This window comes from Salmo salar, chromosome 04 (genome assembly GCF_965601325.2).
Source record: "Salmo salar chromosome 04, fSalSal1, whole genome shotgun sequence".
Taxonomy (NCBI): Eukaryota; Metazoa; Chordata; class Actinopteri; order Salmoniformes; family Salmonidae; genus Salmo; species Salmo salar.
In genome coordinates, this window is record NC_138294.1 from 83,553,257 (window position 1) to 83,572,865 (window position 19,609).

Genomic DNA, 19,609 nt, shown 5'->3' on the forward strand with positions numbered 1-19,609 from the left:
TACCCTGTGCTTTGACCTCTTTCTCCCCTCTCTCTCCAGATGAAATCTTGCGTCTTGTGACGGCCGGCCGCCCAACAACCTGCCCGCTTGACCCTATCCCCTCCTCTCTTCTCCAGACATTTCCGGAGACCTTCTCCCTTACCTCACCTCGCTCATCAACTCATCCTTGACCGCTGGCTACGTCCCTTCCGTCTTCAAGAGAGCGAGAGTTGCACCCCTTCTGAAAAAACCTACACTCGATCCCTCCAATGTCAACAACTACAGACCAGTATCCCTTCTTTCTTTTCTCTCCAAAACTCTTGAACGTGCCGTCCTTGGCCAGCTCTCTTGCTATCTCTCTCAGAATGACCTTCTTGATCTAAATCAGTCAGGTTTCAAGACTGGTCATTCAACGGAGACTGCTCTTCTCTGTGTCACAGAGGCTCTCCGCACTGCTAAAGCTAACTCTCTCTCCTCTGCTCTCATCCTTCTAGACCTATCTGCTGCCTTTGATACTGTGAACCACCAGATCCTCCTCTCCACCCTCTCCGAGTTGGGCATCTCCGGCGCAGCCCACGCTTGGATCGCGTCCTACCTGACAGGTCGCTCCTACCAGGTGGCGTGGCGAGAATCTGTCTCCGCACCACGTGCTCTCACCACTGGTGTCCCCCAGGGCTCTGTTCTAGGCCCTCTCCTATTCTCGCTATACACCAAGTCACTTGGCTCTGTCATATCCTCACATGGTCTCTCCTATCATTGCTATGCAGACGACACACAATTAATCTTCTCCTTTCCCCCTTCTGATAACCAGGTGGCGAATCGCATCTCTGCATGTCTGGCAGACATATCAGTGTGGATGACGGATCACCACCTCAAGCTGAACCTCGGCAAGACAGAGCTGCTTTTCCTCCCGGGGAAGGACTGCCCGTTCCATGATCTCGCCATCACGGTTGACAACTCCATTGTGTCCTCCTCCCAGAGTGCTAAGAACCTTGGCGTGACCCTGGACAACACCCTGTCGTTCTCCACTAACATCAAGGCGGTGACCCGATCCTGTAGGTTCATGCTCTACAACATTCGCAGAGTACGACCCTGCCTCACACAGGAAGCGGCGCAGGTCCTAATCCAGGCACATGTCATCTCCTGTCTGGATTACTGCAACTCGCTGTTGGCTGGGCTCCCTGCCTGTGCCATTAAACCCCTACAACTCATCCAGAACGCCGCAGCCCGTCTGGTGTTCAACCTTCCCAAGTTCTCTCACGTCACCCCGCTCCTCCGCTCACTCCACTGGCTTCCAGTTGAAGCTCGCATCCGCTACAAGACCATGGTGCTTGCCTACGGAGCCGTGAGGGGAGCGGCACCCCCGTACCTTCAGGCTCTGATCAGTCCCTACACCCAAACGAGGGCACTGCGCTCATCCACCTCTGGCCTGCTGGCCCACCTACCTCTGAGGAAGCACAGTTCCCGCTCAGCCCAGTCAAAACTGTTCGCTGCTCTGGCACCCCTATGGTGGAACAAGCTCCCTCACGACGCCAGGACAGCGGAGTCAATCACCACCTTCCGGAGACACCTGAAACCCCACCTCTTTAAGGAATACCTAGGATAGGATAAAGTAATCCTTCTAACCCCCCCCCCCCCCAACAGATTTAGATGCACTATTGTAAAGTGGTTGTTCCACTGGATATCATAAGGTGAATGCACCAATTTGTAAGTCGCTCTGGATAAGAGCGTCTGCTAAATGACTTAAATGTAAATGTAAATGTACTCTCTTCTACCCTCTACTCTCTACTCTCTTCTCTCTACTACTCTCTACTCCCTACTACTCTCAATGCTCTACTCCTCTCTACTCTCTACTACTCTATACTCTATGCTCTACTACTCTATGCTCTATACTACTCTACACTCTATACTACTCTATACTACTCAATACTCTCTACATATACTCTCTACTACTCTATACTCTCTTCTACTCTCTACTACTCTATACTCTCTACTACTCTACTAGAGGTCGACCGATTAATCGGAATGGCTGATTAATTAGGGCCGATTTCAAGTTTTCATAACAATCGGTAATTGGCATTTTTGGACACCGATTGTGGCAAAAAAAATTTACCTTTATTTAACTAGGCAAGTCAGTTAAGAACACATTCTTATTTTCAATGACAACCCAGGAACGGTGGGTTAACTGCCTTGTTCAGGGGCAGAACGATAGATGTTTACCTTGTCAGCTCGGGGATTCGATCTTGCAACCTTCCGGTTACTAGTCCAACGACCTTCCGGTTACTAACCACCTGCCTTACATTGCACTCCACGAGGAGCCTGCGTGGCAGGCTGACTACCTGTTACGCGAGTGCAGCAAGAAGCCAAGGTAAGTTGCTAGCTAGCATTAAACTTAACTTATAAAAAAACAATTAATCTTAACATAATCACTAGTGATATTACTAGTTTATCTAGCGTGTCCTACGTTGCATATAATCGATGCGGTGCATGTTAATTTCTCATCGAATCACAGCCTACTTCGCCAAACGGGTGATGATCTAACAAGCAAAAAAAGCACTGTCGTTGCACCAATGTGTACCTAACCATAAACATCAATGCCTTTCTTTAAAATCAATACACAAGTATATATTTTTAAACAGGCATATTTAGTTAATATTGCCTGCTAACATGAATTTATTTTAACCTCTCTGGGGTATGTGGGACGCTAGCATCCCACTTGCCAACAGCCAGTGAAATAACAGGGCGCCAAATTCAAAAGAACAAAAATCTCATAATTCAAATTTCTCAAACATACAAATTTTATACACCATTTTAAAGATAAACTTCTCATTAATCCAACCACAGTGTCCGATTTCAAAAAGGCTTTATGGCGAAAGCATACCATTAGATTATGTTAGGACAGCACCTAGACAAGAAAAACCACACAGCCATTTTCCAAGCAAGGAGAGGCGTCACAAAAACCAGAAATACAGCTAAAATTAATCACTAACCTTTGACGATCTTCTTCAGATGACACTCCCAGGACTCAATGTTACACAATACATGTATGTTTTGCTCGATAAAGTTCATATTTATATCCAAAAACCCCATTTTACATTGGCCTCCAAAACTTCCGGTGAATGAGCACATCAATTTACAGAAATACTCATCATAAACGTTGATAAAATATAGCAGAGCGGCAATTCAAAACAACAAAAATCTCATAATTCAAATTTCTCAAACATACAAGCATTATACACCATTTTAAAGATAAACTTCTCCTTAATGCAACCGCTGTGTCAGATTTCAAAAAAGCTTTACGGCGAAAGCACTTTGCAATAATCTGAGTACAGCGCTCAGTCACGAAAACAAGCCATACAGATACCCGCCATGTTGTGGAGTCAACAAAAGTCAGAAATAGCATTATAAATATTCACTTACCTTTGATGATCTTCATCGGAATGCACTCCCAGGAATCCCAGTTCCACAATAAATGTTAGTTTCCTTTCGATAAAGTTCATATTTATGTCCAAATACCTCCTTTTTTTCGCGCATTCAGTTCACTATTCCAAATGAAAAATGCGCGAGCACTAAGTTCAGACAAAAAGTCAAAAAAGTTCTATTACAGTTCGTAGAAACATGTCAAACGATGTATAGAATCAATCTTTAGGATGTTTTTATCATAAATCTTCAATAATATTCCAACCGGACAATTACTGTGTCTTCAGAAATCAAAAGGAACTCAGCTCGCTCTCACGGCCGCACACGACTGAGCTCATGCCATTCTGTCAGCCACCTGGTTCAAATAGCTCTTATTCTCTCCCCATTCACAGTAGAAGCCTGAAACAACGTTCTAAAGACTGTTGACATCTAGTGGAAGCCTTAGGAAGTGCAATATGACCCCACAGACACTGTATATTGGATAGGCAATCACTTGAAAAACTACAAATCTCAGATTTCCCACTTCCTGGTTGGATTTTTCTCAGGTTTTTCACCTGCCATATGAGTTCTGTTATACTCACAGACATCATTCAAACAGTTTTAGAAACTTCAGAGTGTTTTCTATCCAAATCTACTAATAATATGCATATCCTAGCTTCTGGGCCTGAGTAGTAGGCAGTTAACTCTGGGCACGCTTTTCATCCGGACGTGAAAACACTGCCCCCTACCCTAGTGAGGTTAACTAGGGAAATGGTGTCACTTCTCTTGCGTTCCGTGCAAGCAGTCAGGGTATATGCAGCAGTTTGGACCGCCTGGCTCGTTGAGAACTGTGTGAAGACCATTTATTCCTAACAAAGACCGTAATTAATTTGCCAGAATTGTACATAATTATGACATAACGTTGAAGGTTGTGCAATGTAACAGCAATATTTAGACTTAGGGTTGCCACCCGTTAGATAAAATACGGAACGTTCCTTATTTCACTGAAAGAATAAACTTTTTTTTTCTTCAAAATGATAGTTTCCGGATTTGACCATATTAATGACCGAAGGCTCGTATTTCTGTGTGTTATTATGTTATAATTAAGTCTATGATTTGATATTTCATAGAACAGTCTGACTGAGCGGTGGCAGGCAGCAGCAGGCTCGTAAGCTTTCATTCAAACAGCACTTTCGTGCATTTGCCAGCAGCTCTTTGCAGTGCTTCAAGCATTGAGCTGTTTATGACTTCAAGCCTATCAACTCCCGAGATTAGGCTGGTGTAACCGATGTGAAATGGCTAGCTAGTTAGCTGGGTGCGCGCTAATAGCGTTTCAATCGGTGACGTTATTCGCTCTGAGACCTTGAAGTAATTGTTCCGCTTGCTCTGCAAGGGCCGCGGCTTTTGTGGAGCGATGGGTAATGATGCTTCGAGGGTGGCTGTTGTCGATGTGTTCCTGGTTCGAGCCCAGGTAGGGGCGAGGAGAGAGACGGAAGCTATACTGTTACACTGGCAATACTAAAGTGCCTATAAGAACATTCAATAGTCAAAGGTATATGAAATACAAATGGTATAGAGAGAAATAGTCCTATAATTCCTATAATAACTACAACCTAAAACTTCTTACCTGGTAATATTGAAGACTCATGTTAAAAGGAACCACCAGCTTTCATATGTTCTCATGTTCTGAGCAAGGAACTTAAACGTTAGCTTTTTTACATGGCACATATTGCACTTTTACTTTCTTCTCCAATACTTTGTAATCTCTACTACTCTATATTCTATACTACTCTCTACTACTCTCTACTACTCTATACTCTCTACTACTCTATACTCTCTTCTACTCTCTACTACTCTATACTCTCTACTACTATCTACTCTCTACTACTCTCTACTCTCTACTACTCTATACTCTATTCTACTCTCTACTACTCTCTACTCTATGCTCTCTACTACTCTCTACTACTATCTACTCTCTACTACTCTATACTACTCTATACTACTCTCCACTACTGTAAACTCTCTACTACTCTCTACTACTCTCCTACTGCTCTATACTACTCTCTGCTCTCTACTACACTATACGCTCTTCTACTCTCTACTACCCCATGCTCTCGACTGCTCTCTACTCTCTGCTACTCTATACTCTCTACTACTCTCTACTCTCTACTACTCTATACTCTCTACTACTCTCTACTCTCTTCTACTCTCAACTAGCTCTACTCTCTACTACTCTATACACTATTCTACTCTCTACTCCCTACTACTTTCAATGCTCTACTCCTCTCTTCCACTCTCTACTACTCGTCACTCACTACTACTCTCTACTCTATACTCCTCTCTTCTACTCTATACTCGCTACTACCCTATATTCTCTACCACTCTCTTCTAATCTATACTCTCTACTCTATATTCTCTACTACTCTCTTCTAATCTATACTCTCTACTACTCTCTACTACTCTCTACTCCTCTCTACTACTCTCTTCTACTCTATACTTGCTACTACTCTCTACTCTCTACATCTCTCTTCTACTCTCTAATCCTCTCTACTCTCTACTACTCTCTACTACTCTATACTCTCTACTATTCTGTACTCTTTACTACTCTATACTCTCTACTACTTTCTACTCTCTACTCCTCTCTACTCTCTACTATCTACTACTCTCTACTACTATCTACTCTATACCACTCTATACGCTCCAATACTCTATACTCTATACGCAATACTCTATAATCTCTACTACTCTATATTCTATACTACTCTCTACTACTCTATTCTACTCTATACTACTCTCCACTACTGTAAACTCTCTACTACTCTCCTACTCTCTACTACCCTACGCTCTCTACTACTATATACTCTCTACTACTCTCTACTCTCTACTACTCTAAAATCTATTCTACTCTCTACTACTCTCTACTACTCTATACTCTCTACTACTCTCTACTCTATGCTCTCTACTACTCTCTACGCTCTACTACTCCCTACTACTCTCTAATATCTACTAATCTCTACTACTATCTACTCTCTACTTCTCTATACTCTATTCTACTCTCTACTACTATTTACTACTCTCTACTACTCTCTGCTCCCTACTACACTCTACTCTCTACTACTCTCTTCTACTCTCTTCTACTCTATACTATTCTCTTCTCTCTACTACTCTCCACTCTATACAACTCTGTACTCTCTTCTACTCTATACTCTCTATTACCCTGTACTCTTGACTACTCTATACTCTCTATACTACTCTATACTCTCGACTGCTCTATACTCTCTACTACTCTCTACTACTCTATACTCTCTACTCTCTACTACTATACTTTATACTACTCTATACACTCTACTACTCTATACTACTCTCTACTCTCTACTACTCTCTACTCCCTACTTCTCTCTACTACTCTCTACTACTATACTCATGCCTACGCTATACTCTCTACTACTCTATACTCTCTACTCTCTACTCTCTACTACTATACTTTCTACTACTCTATACTCTCTACTACTCCATACTCTCTTGTACTCTCTAATACTCTTTACTACTCTATACTCTCTTCTACTCTCTACTACTTTATACTACTCTCTAATACTCTATACTACTCATTACTACTCTCTGCTCTATACTACTCTTTACTCTTTAGTACTCTATACTCTCTTCTACTCTAAACTCTCTACTACTCTAAACGCTCTACTACTCTCTACTACTCTATACACTCTTGTACTCTATGCTCTCTACTACTCTCCTACTCTCTACTACTCTCTACTGCTCAATACTACTCTCTGCTCTCTACTATCTACTACTCTATACTCTACTACTGTATACTCTCTACTACTCTATACTCTATTCTACTCTCTACTACTATTTACTACTCTCTACGACTATATACTCTCTACTACCCTCTACTCTCTACTACTCTCTTCTACTCTCTTCTACTCTATACTACTCTCTTCTCTCTACTACTCTCCACTCTATACAACTCTGTACTCTCTTCTACTCTATACTCTCTATTACCCTGTACTCTTGACTACTCTATACTCTCTACTACTCTATACTCTCTACTACTCTATACTCTCAACTGCTCTATACTCTCTACTACTCTCTACTACTCTCTACTACTCTATACTCTCTACTCTCTACTCTCTACTACTATACTTTCTACTACTCTATACACTCTACTACTCTATACTACTCTCTACTACTCTCTACTCCCTACTTCTCTCTACTACTCTCTACTACTATACTCACGCCTACTCTATACTCTCTACTACTCTATACGCTCTACTCTCTACTACTATACTTTCTACTACTCTATACTCTCTACTACTCTATACTATCTTCTACTCTCTACTACTTTATATTACTCTCTAATACTCTATACTACTCATTACTACTCTCTGCTCTATACTACTCTTTACTCTTTAGTACTCTATACTCTCTTCTACTCTAAACTCTCTACTACTCTAAACTCTCTACTACTCTCTACTACTCTATACATTCTTCTACTCTATGCTCTCTACTACTCTCTACTCTCTACTACTATCTACTACTCTATACTCTCTTCTACTCTAAACTCTCTACTACTCTAAACTCTCTACTACTCTCTACTACTCTATACGCTCTTCTACTCTATACTCTCTACTACTATATACTCTCTAATATGCTCAACTCCTCTCTACTACTCTCTACTACTCTCTACTACTATCAACTACTCTATACTCTCTACTACTCTCTACTCTCTACTACTCTCTACAACTCTACTCTCTACTACTCTCTACTACTCTCTACTACTCTCTACTACTCTATACTCTCTTCTACTCTATACTCTCTATTACTCTCTACTACTCTCTACTCTTTACTACTCTCTACCCTCTACTCTCTACTACACTATACTCTCTACTACTCTATACTCTCTTCTACTCTCTACTACTCTCTACTACTCTCTACTCTCTACTACTCTCTACCCTCTACTACACTATACTCTCTACTACTCTCTACTCTCTACTACTCTATACTCTTTTCTACTCTCTACTACTCTATACTCTCTACTCTCTACTACGCTATACTCTCTTCTACTCTCTACTACTCTATACTCTCTACTACTCTCTACTCTCTATTAGGGTTGCAAAGGGTCGGGATATTTCCGGCAAATTTCCAAAAATTTTCCAGACATTTTCCATGGGAAATTAAGCCCTGGAATTTGGTGAATTTTGCTTAAATTCATCAAAAATGTTCGCTTATAACAGCGAACTTTTTTGTGGGATACACATAAGGCAATTCTAGGTCTTGTGGCATATTTTGGTTAAACTATCCCCAATTCAATGGAATTGCAACAGTGCATTCTTCCATCACATGTGCAGTGCACTGTTCCATCACATGTACAGCTGATTCTCAAGATCTTGCACACTAATGAGATGCTATTGCTCCCACACTACTCCACTGCCTGAGCCAAGGACTACATGCTTTCTGGTAAGTTTTGATTAGAATAATGGGTGGGGTGAATATAGTTTATATGACATTCATGATTTTTTGCTAACTAGTAAATAGTAGCCTACAGTAAAGTGTGTTTAAATCATTTCTAACTTGTTAACAATTTCTGCTAGTTAGTTTTTGCTACCATGCGGGTTTTAGCTTGCTTGAGCCTGCTAACTGAGGAGTGTTAATTCACCTGTTTTCATACATGTTTCATTTTAAAACATGAATCTTACAAAGGAGTTGTTTAATCTAACTGCTTAACTATTTATCTGTACATGGAATTGTATATATATATATTTTATATATACTGCTCAAAAAAATAAAGGGAACACTTAAACAACACATCCTAGATCTGAATGAAAGAAATAATCTTATTAAATACTTTTTTCTTTACATAGTTGAATGTGCTGACAACAAAATCACACAAAAATAATCAATGGAAATCCAATTTATCAACCCATGGAGGTCTGGATTTGGAGTCACACTCAAAATTAAAGTGGAAAACCACACTACAAGCTGATCCAACTTTGATGTAATGTCCTTAAAACAAGTCAAAATGAGGCTCAGTAGTGTGTGTGGCCTCCACGTGCCTGTATGACCTCCCTACAACGCCTGGGCATGCTCCTGATGAGGTGGCGGATGGTCTCCTGAGGGATCTCCTCCCAGACCTGGACTAAAGCATCCGCCAACTCCTGGACAGTCTGTGGTGCAATGTGGCGTTGGTGGATGGAGCGAGACATGATGTCCCAGATGTGCTCAATTGGATTCAGGTCTGGGGAACGGGCGGGCCAGTCCATAGCATCAATGCCTTCCTCTTGCAGGAACTGCTGACACACTCCAGCCACATGAGGTCTAGCATTGTCTTGCATTAGGAGGAACACAGGGCCAACCGCACCAGCATATGGTCTCACAAGGGGTCTGAGGATCTCATCTCGGTATCTAATGGCAGTCAGGCTACCTCTGGCGAGCACATGGAGGGCTGTGCGGCCCCCCAAAGAAATGCCACCCCACACCATGACTGACCCACCGCCAAACCGGTCAGGCTGGAGGATGTTGCAGGCAGCAGAACGTTCTCCACGGCGTCTCCAGACTCTGTCACGTCTGTCACATGTGCTCAGTGTGAACCTGCTTTCATCTGTGAAGAGCACCGGGCTCCAGTGGAGAATTTGCCAATCTTGGTGTTCTCTGGCAAATGCCAAACGTCCTGCACGGTGTTGGGCTGTAAGCACAACCCCCACCTGTGGATGTCGGGCCCTCATACCACCCTCATGGAGTCTGTTTCTGACTGTTTGAGCAGACACATGCACATTTGTGGCCTGCTGGAGGTCATTTTGCAGGGCTCTGGCAGTGCTTCTCCTGCTCCTCCTTGCACAAAGGCGGAGGTAGCGGTCCTGCTGCTGGGTTGTTGCCCTCCTACGGCCTCCTCCACGTCTCCTGATGTACTGGCCTGTCTCCTGGTAGCGCCTCCATGCTCTGGACACTACGCTGACAGACACAGCAAACCTTCTTGCCACAGCTCGCATTGATGTGCCATCCTGGATGAGCTGCACTACCTGAGCCACTTGTGTGGGTTGTAGACTCCGTCTCATGCTACCACTAGAGTGAAAGCACCGCCAGCATTCAAAAGTGGCCAAAACATCAGCCAGGAAGCATAGGAACTGAGAAGTGGTCTGTGGTCCCCACCTGCAGAACCACTCCTTTATTGGGGGTGTCTTGCTAATTGCCTATAATTTCCACCTGTTGTCTATTCCATTTGCACAACAGCATGTGAAATGTATTGTCAATCAGTGTTGCTTCCTAAGTGGACAGTTTGATTTCACAGAAGTGTGATTGACTTGGAGTTACATTGTGTTGTTTAAGTGTTCCCTTTATTTTTTTGAGCAGTGTATTTTTTTAATCTTTACAGGAAAATGCCACGGGCACTATCTGATGTGTGGAGACATTTCACTGCAGCTAATGTAGAAGGAAAAGCTATGTACATTTGCAAATACTGGTGCCAAATCGTATGTGAAGAATGCAACAAAGATACAGAATCACCTGGCCAAGTGCATAAAGTTCCCTCAGTGCTCACAACAAGCAACCTCTGACAAAAGTCCCTCTACTTCTATTCGAGGTGAAAATGACGAATCAGACACCTTATTGATAGCAACAGCTCATGGTCCTCCTGGAATCAGACGTTTTTTTGACTCAATGGAGTAAAGTAGTCAGAGAAATGCTGATGAATGTCTTGCTCGAGCTGTGTATGCAACTGGTTCACCTCTGATGCTCACAGGCAATGTTTTGGATATGTGGAGATTGCATCTGCTAGCCGAGACACCCAGCCAGCGCCTGCCCTTCATTCTCATTCTGCTGAGTCCCTTGACAGAGAGAGAGGCGTCTCAGCTCAGCTCCCTGCTCTTTCATTTCATTTTGTCTATACTCATGTGCACACAGGGAGAGTTAGCCATTGTTCATGACTCTCAGTTCCATTTCATTACATTACACATAAGAGTCATTGTCATTTGACAAAGGCGTTAAGCATTAGGACCTTACCTTTCATATCAGCGAGAAACGGATACACACCTTTATAGGGTTTGGGTTAGTGTTTCCACATGGCCACATCTCCATGTTACAGCGTGTTTACAGTAGACAGACTGGAGATGGAGGGACCACCTATACTAATTAGCTATCTAGCATGCTCCAAACACCTGTGTGTAACAGAAGAAGTCTGCCAGAAACGTGCTGTCTCTGAAACGTGCTGTCTCTGAAACGCGCTGTCTCTGACACGTGCTGTCTCTGACACGTGCTGTCTCTGAAACGCGCTGTCTCTGAAACGCGCTGTCTATGGCACGTGCTGTCTCTGACACGTGCTGTCTCTGAAACGTGCTGTCTCTGACACGTGCTGTCTCTGAAACGTTTGCGATTATTTTGATGTATATGAAAGTAAAGAGCTTTATGTTTCAAGAACCGTATCGCAATTGAGAATCGATTCCCGTTTAAATGGCGTATTTATAAGCTATTGTTACAGGTAAAACAATTTTCCTTTGTGTGTGTATGAGCGTGTGTGTGTGAGCATGTGTGTGCGTGTGAGCTTGTGTTTGTGCGTATGTGTATGTGCGCGTGCATGTATGTGTGTGCATATTTCTGAACTCATAACCTTTAACAAAAATGACAAGCACATAATAACCATAGACTCTGAACATTCTGTATGGCAGAATTACTCATCCAACTGAAACAACTGTTTAGGTCACATATGTACTTAGAACATCAATCATCTCCAACTTCTCCTTCAGTGGAGTGAGGCATTGCTTGCGACAGGCCTTTTTTTCCCCACCAGAAAAAAACTAAGTAAATTAAGATAAATATTTGATAATTGCATTGAATGAGAGGCTCTCTGGCTATATGGTGTGGGCAGGACTCTGGACGTGGCTACTGCTGCTGCTGCTACTACTGCTACTGCTACTACTACTACTGCTACTGCTACTACTACTACTGCTACTACTACTACTGCTACTACTACTACTGCTGCTACTACTACTACTACTACTACAACTGCTACTACTACTACTGCTACTGCTGCTACTACTACTACTACTACTACTACTACTACTGCTGCTACTACTACTGCTACTGCTACTACTACTGCTGCTGCTACTACTACTGCTACTACTACTACTGCTACTACTGCTGCTGCTACTACTACTACTGCTACTGCTACTGCTACTACTACTGCTACTGCTACTACTACTGCTACTGCTACTACTACTACTACTACTACTACTACTACTGCTGCTGCTGCTGTGTGAGCCACTTGGCATGCTGTGTGAGCCACTTGGCATGCTGTGTGAGCCACTTGGCATGCAGTGTGTGGTCAAACATCCTGCCTCCCTGCTTGCAGAGAAAGAGAGAGCCAGCCACAACCTGCCCTCCGAGCCCCAGCAGACAGCTTGAACCCCGTCCCTCCATCCACCTCCCCACTTTAATTGAGTCCTCCTAATTCCCCCTTTTATTTCGACATGATATGTTAATATGTTACGCTTTGCTGCATCAGATACCAAGAGACCTCCGTCTTCTTTTGTTTTGTATTTAATGAAGGAAGACGTTCCTCCCCTTTACCCGGATAAAGTAACTATGGGGAATTTGGCCGTGCTCAACTCAACTGGGAGCAATCGCAGGGAGGTGAGGCATATATACTCTGAGCGCTTCATCCATCAACACAATCTGCTATGGAGAGACGATGTGTGAGCTTTCTACACAGATCCGTCTCTCTCTCCCCAGTCAGCGCTAGGCTGGGAGGATAGTCAGAATACGCCACTGCTCATTCAGCTCAATCAGTCACGCAAGGCAGCCAGCCCCCCAAAAGATCCTACGGCACACAAATCAGACTGAGTTATAAAAAAGGCTCTCATTTGAATTCCCCTCCACCAAACAGAAGTTGATAGCGCATTGCGCCGTGCAGCCTGCAAGAGAAGGCCCTCCTTGTTTCCAGGTCAAATACCTCCGTCTCATCTCCCAGCTGTGGGAGGGAATGCCAGGCATGGTCGATCAAGCCTCTCCACTCTGCCACAAAGGGAGCAAGATCCTCCTCTCAGTCAGTCACAACCCCACTCAGACAAGCTTCACAGCCTCTGTTTGTGTTGAATATTTCATTGTCTCTCTCTTCCTCTGCTGGCTCCTCAAATGACCTTTAACGGCAAAGCCAAACTTCCACTCTCTCTGCTCTCCTTCCTCACTGCCAGACTCCATCTCACAATAATTATAGTCAAACACTCTGCAGAACCCTCTCTTCCATCAAAATTCAACAGCACCTAAAATGTAATAGCCCTAAACAAGTGATGGGGGGGGGGGAAATCGATACAGTTACATATCACAATATTATTTCTGAAGATATTATGTTGATATTTTGATTCCAAGTATCGATTTGCAAAGATATATATTTTGGTTGTGTTTTTTTTTCTAGATAGCGTTAGCTAACACTAGTCGGCTGTACCTGCACCAAAACTCTGGTGTTTTTCATCCTATAGTTTGTTCTCCATCTTCTTTTTAAATAGTGAGCCAACATGTTTTAAATACTTTTATTTCCATGACTGACCAAAACTCCTTTTCTCTCTTCTCTTTCTGCAGAAGACATATAGTGAGCAATATTACATTTAGCTGATGCTCTTATCCAGAGTGACTTACTGTAGCGAGAGCATACATTTCGTACTTGTCCCCCATGGGAATCAAACCCACAAGCCTGGTGTTGCAAATACGTGAGCCACACGGAACATATGGTGAAAATGTTTGTAACATCAAATCGCAACAAAATCACAGCATCGAATCGCAATACCTATAGAATCCTGGGAATTGCAATTCATATACTATGGGCACCTATACTATATGATAACATCATATTGTGATGTCCCTGGCAATTCCCAGCCCTAGCCCTCACTCTCAGGACTGTATAAGAAATTGCAGCCCATTGATTTGATGTGCCAAGGGAACAATGACCACTGCTATTGAGGCTAATGAAAGCAGAGCGTCTTTTAACTATGGATGAGGTCAATCCATTTCACTCTATGGTCTGGGTCTCCTCTCACTGTTAGTGACAGAGCTGCTCTATAAGAAACTGCAGGTCCATTTCAATTTCAACCTGGGTATCTACTTTGTATGTTAATAATGTGTAATAAATCCAGAAGAAACATCCAGTATGTCCTCAGGTACTGTGGATCACACACTGTTATATTCACATGGACGTTCAGCTTGCTAGCTCAAGTATTACAGAGATTCTCATGAGCTTATGCATGAGATCTGGCTACCATGACAACCCAATTACCATTGTGTTCCCTGTACAGCTAAGGAAGGAATCCTAAGGAACTTACATCTGCATCCGTGAAGTTGATGCATTCCCAAAGATAACTCCTCAGGAACAGTATATGTGCTTAAAAGAGCAGAATTCTAATATTAACAACGCTAGCAGGCAGAAACGTAGCAAAGTAGCATCTTAGCGCTGAGGGAAGAGTTGGTCTGTCTCAGTGAATTAAGAAATTAACTTTCAGAGTACCTTGAGCCTCTCTGACACTCCATCAGTGAAGCTGATGGTAAACTCCTCCACCTTGGGCACCTTCATCTTGGATTTCTTCTGGTCCGTCTGGTACTCAGTCCGTGTCTTCACCACCACCTACAGAGAAAGGAGAGGGCAAAACACAGTCAGTTACAGTGACACAGCAAAACAATGTCCCTTAGGGGTTAGCTGGACTTCAGTTAGACAGAGCCATCATACAACACAGTCTTACTGTTACGTCATCACCGTGTTATGTCATCACCGTGTTATCTATTCAAGGGCAGAGAGAGAAACATAAAAACTCTAACCTCTGCCTCTGCCAAGCAACTGTCAGGGGTTGGCTATTTTAGGCACTGGCCTGTATGATGCACCCCAATCAGAACCAATCCACTCTCTTTTAACACGATGTAGAGGAACAGAGAGTTGGGTAAGCAGAGGCCTGTCCCAGTAATGTCACTCTGCCATTCTTCACTGAAATTGGCTCAGAATAGCAGTCAAAACACAGAGGGGGAGAGAGAGATAAAAATGTGCACGTGATTACATCCTGAGTGCTCTCGAGTGGCGCAGCGGTTTAAGGCACTGCATCTCAGTTCTAGAGGTGTCACTACAGACCCTGGTTCGATCCTGGGCTGTATCACAACCTTCTTAACTGACTTGCCTAGTCAAATAAAGGTTAAATAAAAAAATTTTAAACATCCCTGTGAGCCTCATTGTGCTGCTTGTATGAAAGTCACATTGAACGTTTCGTCAGAAAGTATACTCTGCAGTAAATGACTAATGAATTCAGCACATTGTACTGCTGTTTCCTTATCACTGCTACAGGTCACTGTGACTGTACTGCTGGTTCCGTATCACTGCTACAGGCCACTGTGACTATACTGCTGTTTCAGTATCACTGCTACAGGTCACTGTGACTGTACTGCTGGTTCCGTATCACTGCTACAGGTCACTGTGACTGTACTGCTGGTTCCGTATCACTGCTACAGGCCACTGTGACTGTACTGCTGTTTCCTTATCACTGCTACAGGTCACTGTGACTGTACTGCTGGTTCCATATCACTGCTACAGGCCACTGTGACTGTACTGCTGGTTCCTTATCACTGCTACAGGCCACTGTGACTGTACTGCTGGTTCCTTATCACTGCTACAGGCCACTGTGACTGTACTGCTGGTTCCGTATCACTGCTACAGGCCACTGTGACTGTACTGCTGGTTCTGTATCACTGCTACAGGTCACTGTGACTGTACTGCTGGTTCCTTATCACTGCCACTGTAACTGTACTGCTGGTTCCGTATCACTGCTACAGGCCACTGTGACTGTACTGCTGGTTCCGTATCACTGCTACAGGCCACTGTGACTGTACTGCTGGTTCCTTATCACTGCCACTGTGACTGTACTGCTGGTTCCTAATCACTGCCACTGTGACTGTACTGCTGGTTCCTTATCACTGCTACAGGCCACTGTGACTGTACAGCTGGTTCCTTATCACTGCCACTGTGACTGTACTGCTGGTTCCTTATCACTGCTACAGGCCACTGTGACTGTACTGCTGGTGCCTTATCACTGCTACAGGCCACTGTGACTGTACTGCTGGTGCCTTATCACTGCTACAGGCCACTGTGACTGTACTGCTGGTGCCTTATCACTGCTACAGGCCACTGTGACTGTACTGCTGGTTCCTTATCACTGCTACAGGCCACTGTGACTGTACTGCTGGTGCCTTATCACTGCTACAGGCCACTGTGACTGTACTGCTGGTGCCTTATCACTGCTACAGGCCACTGTGACTGTACTGCTGGTTCCTTATCACTGCTACAGGCCACTGTGACTGTACTGTGACTGTACTGCTGGTTCCTTATCACTGCTACAGGCCACTGTAACTACTGTAACTGTACTGCTGGTTCCTTATCACTGCTACAGGCCACTGTGATTATACTGTTCCTCTCAGATATCTATCTGCAGACACTCTTCCCCAGGACCTCTCTAACTTGACAAATTACAGGAACTGAATGGTGCTAGCGCTTCCAATAATAGGATCAAGGAATACATTTCCAAAATAATTGCACCTTCCACAAACCCTTGGTACCTCCTCTCTCCACAGCACAACCTGGAATTAATGGCATTATATTGTCCTGAAGTCTCCAAGAGACTCAGCTACTTCCTGAACTCTGCAATTACAGCCTCTCTAACTTCTTCCCCCATCATGTTGACATTTCATTTCCCCCCTGAAATACCAGGCTGTCTGCACCCCATGCTTCTCTGTCTCTTTTTTTTAGAGACACTGTTATCATTACCACTGCCATTTCATTTCTCATTCATGGGGAAAAAGCAATATGTAGGCTTCCCTTGGGTGAGGACATGCAGTTCCCAGGTACAGTAGGTCATCCTAGGAGCTCCACTGAGTCAGATAATCAAACGGACTGTATTTGCATTATAATTTACCTTCATCAAAAGGCTGATAATAACATCACAGAGAGATCGTTGTCTAATCCTAGAACAGGATCCCATTTTATGTCATTATGGATAAGTCCCAAATGGCACCCTATTCCCTATATAGTGCATTACTTTTAGGGATAGGGTCCTAGTCAAAGTAGTGCGCCAAATAGGGAATAGGTTACCATTTGGGACGTATCCAATGACTTCCTGTCTGAATAATGCACATGAATGACTGCATCACTGCTACAAGGAATAAGGAGGTGAAACTCCAAAGAAACTCAAAAGAATAAACCTATCAAGATAATAAGACTACCAAGATAACAAAAAAAAGCCCCCAAATATGGCCTTTACATATTCTGCTAGATTCTCCTTTATGCTTTGGTGTGCACACTTTTCTAAGAAACACTGCAGTTATTCTGAAAGGAAACTCCAGGTTTGTATTAGATGACTCACTTGTACTGTACAGTCACAACATGGCATCCCTCATCCAATAACCAACAAGCTCTTAGATGTTTGGGCCAAGTGATGGGTCATCCAGCTCACCCTGTAAAACAGCAGCTTGTTCTCAAAGAAGTGCAATCAAAGGCTTGGCCTGGGGCCTGAATTCTTATGAAAACGATTGATTCAAAGTGCTGCATGTACCACCCTTCATTACACTCCACAGCTCAGTTACTCTGCTGGTTTCCCACCCAATCAAGATATTGGAGAACCTGCGGCCTGCAGGCACGTCACCGGCCATCCAGATGGGATCAGGTCTAATTCCTCTCAGCACTGACCCACAGAGAATTATGTTTCCCTGGCCTGTTTGTTCCCCTGTCTAGCCATGTGTAGCCCTGTCTAGCCCTGTGTAGCCCTGTCCAGCCCTGTGTAGCCCTGTCCAGCCCTGTCTAGCCCTGTGTAGCCCTGTCCATCCCTGTCCAGCCCTGTCTAGCCCTGTGTAGCCCTGTCCAGCCCTGTCTAGCCCTCTGTAGCCCTGTCCAACCCTGTCTAGCCATGTCTAGCCCTGTCCAGCCATGTCTAGCCCTGTCCAGCCATGTCTAGCTGTGCTTAGCCCTGTCCAGCCATGTCTAGCCCTGTCCAGCCCTGTCCAACCCTGTCTAGCCCTGTCTAGCCCTGTCCAGCCATGTCTAGCCCTGTCCAGCCCTGTCCAGCCATGTCTAGCCCTGTCCAACCATGTCTAGCCCTGTCCAGCCATGTCTAGCCGTGCTTAGCCCTGTGTAGCCCTGTCTAGTCCTGTGTAACCCTGTGTAGTCCTGTCCAGCCCTGTCTAGTCCTGTCCAGCCCTGTCTAGCCCTGGTTAAACTTAGAGGGATAACAACAGCTGTAGCTCCCTGGCAACTCCTCCAACACAGGATGACAGAATAGACTCAACCCCACAGTGTTTTGAGTTATGTTTGAAGGTACAATGTGTAAATACCCTTTAGACCTCGTGCCACTCTCTGTAATAATGTCCAGAGATGGTGTCATGGTTGACTTTCTCTTCCATCTATTTCAGTCATTGTTTTACATTCACCTGATAAACGGTGACATTTTGCTGCGAAAAGACAGAGTCATTTGATTTTCTTTTTTGTTACTGTCCATATGTAGCTTGTTTTTGGTCGCAGGTTCAGCAATGGCTGAAGAATTGCAACATTTATCTGGAGTTAACTCTGCAAATAGCACTGCTGGGTGATGTGAAAAGTCATAGTCAATTGATCAATAATATAATAATACTCGTACCTAAAATGTGTATCTTTAATTTACAATCTGTAGAAACGATGAGAATAGAAAGGCTCAGAACTTTTGTGAAACATCACAGAACAGTTGAACAATATATGGCAAATAGAAATAAAATGATGTTCAGAGATAGATGGGAGGGGTTGAGGGGAGCTGAAGGGTGGGACTAAAAACAAATAAAAGATAATTCATGTATAATATACCGCATCCATAAAATGTATACAGCACAGGAGGTTGGTGGCACCTTAATTGGGGAGAACGGGCTTGTGGTAATGGCTGGAGCGGAATTGGTGGAATGGTATCAAATACATCAAACACATGGTTTCCATATGTGTGATGCCATTCCATTTGCTCCATTCCAGTCATTATTATGAGCTGTCCTCCCCTCAGCAGCCTCCACTGTTATTTAGTATGTATAAACTGGAAGTAGAAGCCTAAGTGTTGTTGTCCATTAGTTTACTCCAATTAGGGCAGGGGTTCTAGGGTTAGGGGAAAATAATAAAGGAAAATATATCAAATATATTTAAAATAATATCTACATTTATAAACCAAATATATATGGTGGATTGTAATGTATG

General features: G+C 43.6%; 1 protein-coding gene across 1 annotated transcript in view; it reads right to left on the bottom strand.

The window, feature by feature from the left end:
• The window catches only part of LOC106603869 (neuronal vesicle trafficking-associated protein 2), a 47,236-nt gene that overhangs the window by 24,940 nt on the left and 2,687 nt on the right, over window positions 1-19,609 (bottom strand). Inside the window, exon 3 of the mRNA XM_014198073.3 lies at window positions 14,879-14,995. Coding sequence (XP_014053548.1) covers window positions 14,879-14,995 — 117 coding nt within the window. The remainder of the gene's footprint in view (window positions 1-14,878; window positions 14,996-19,609) is intronic.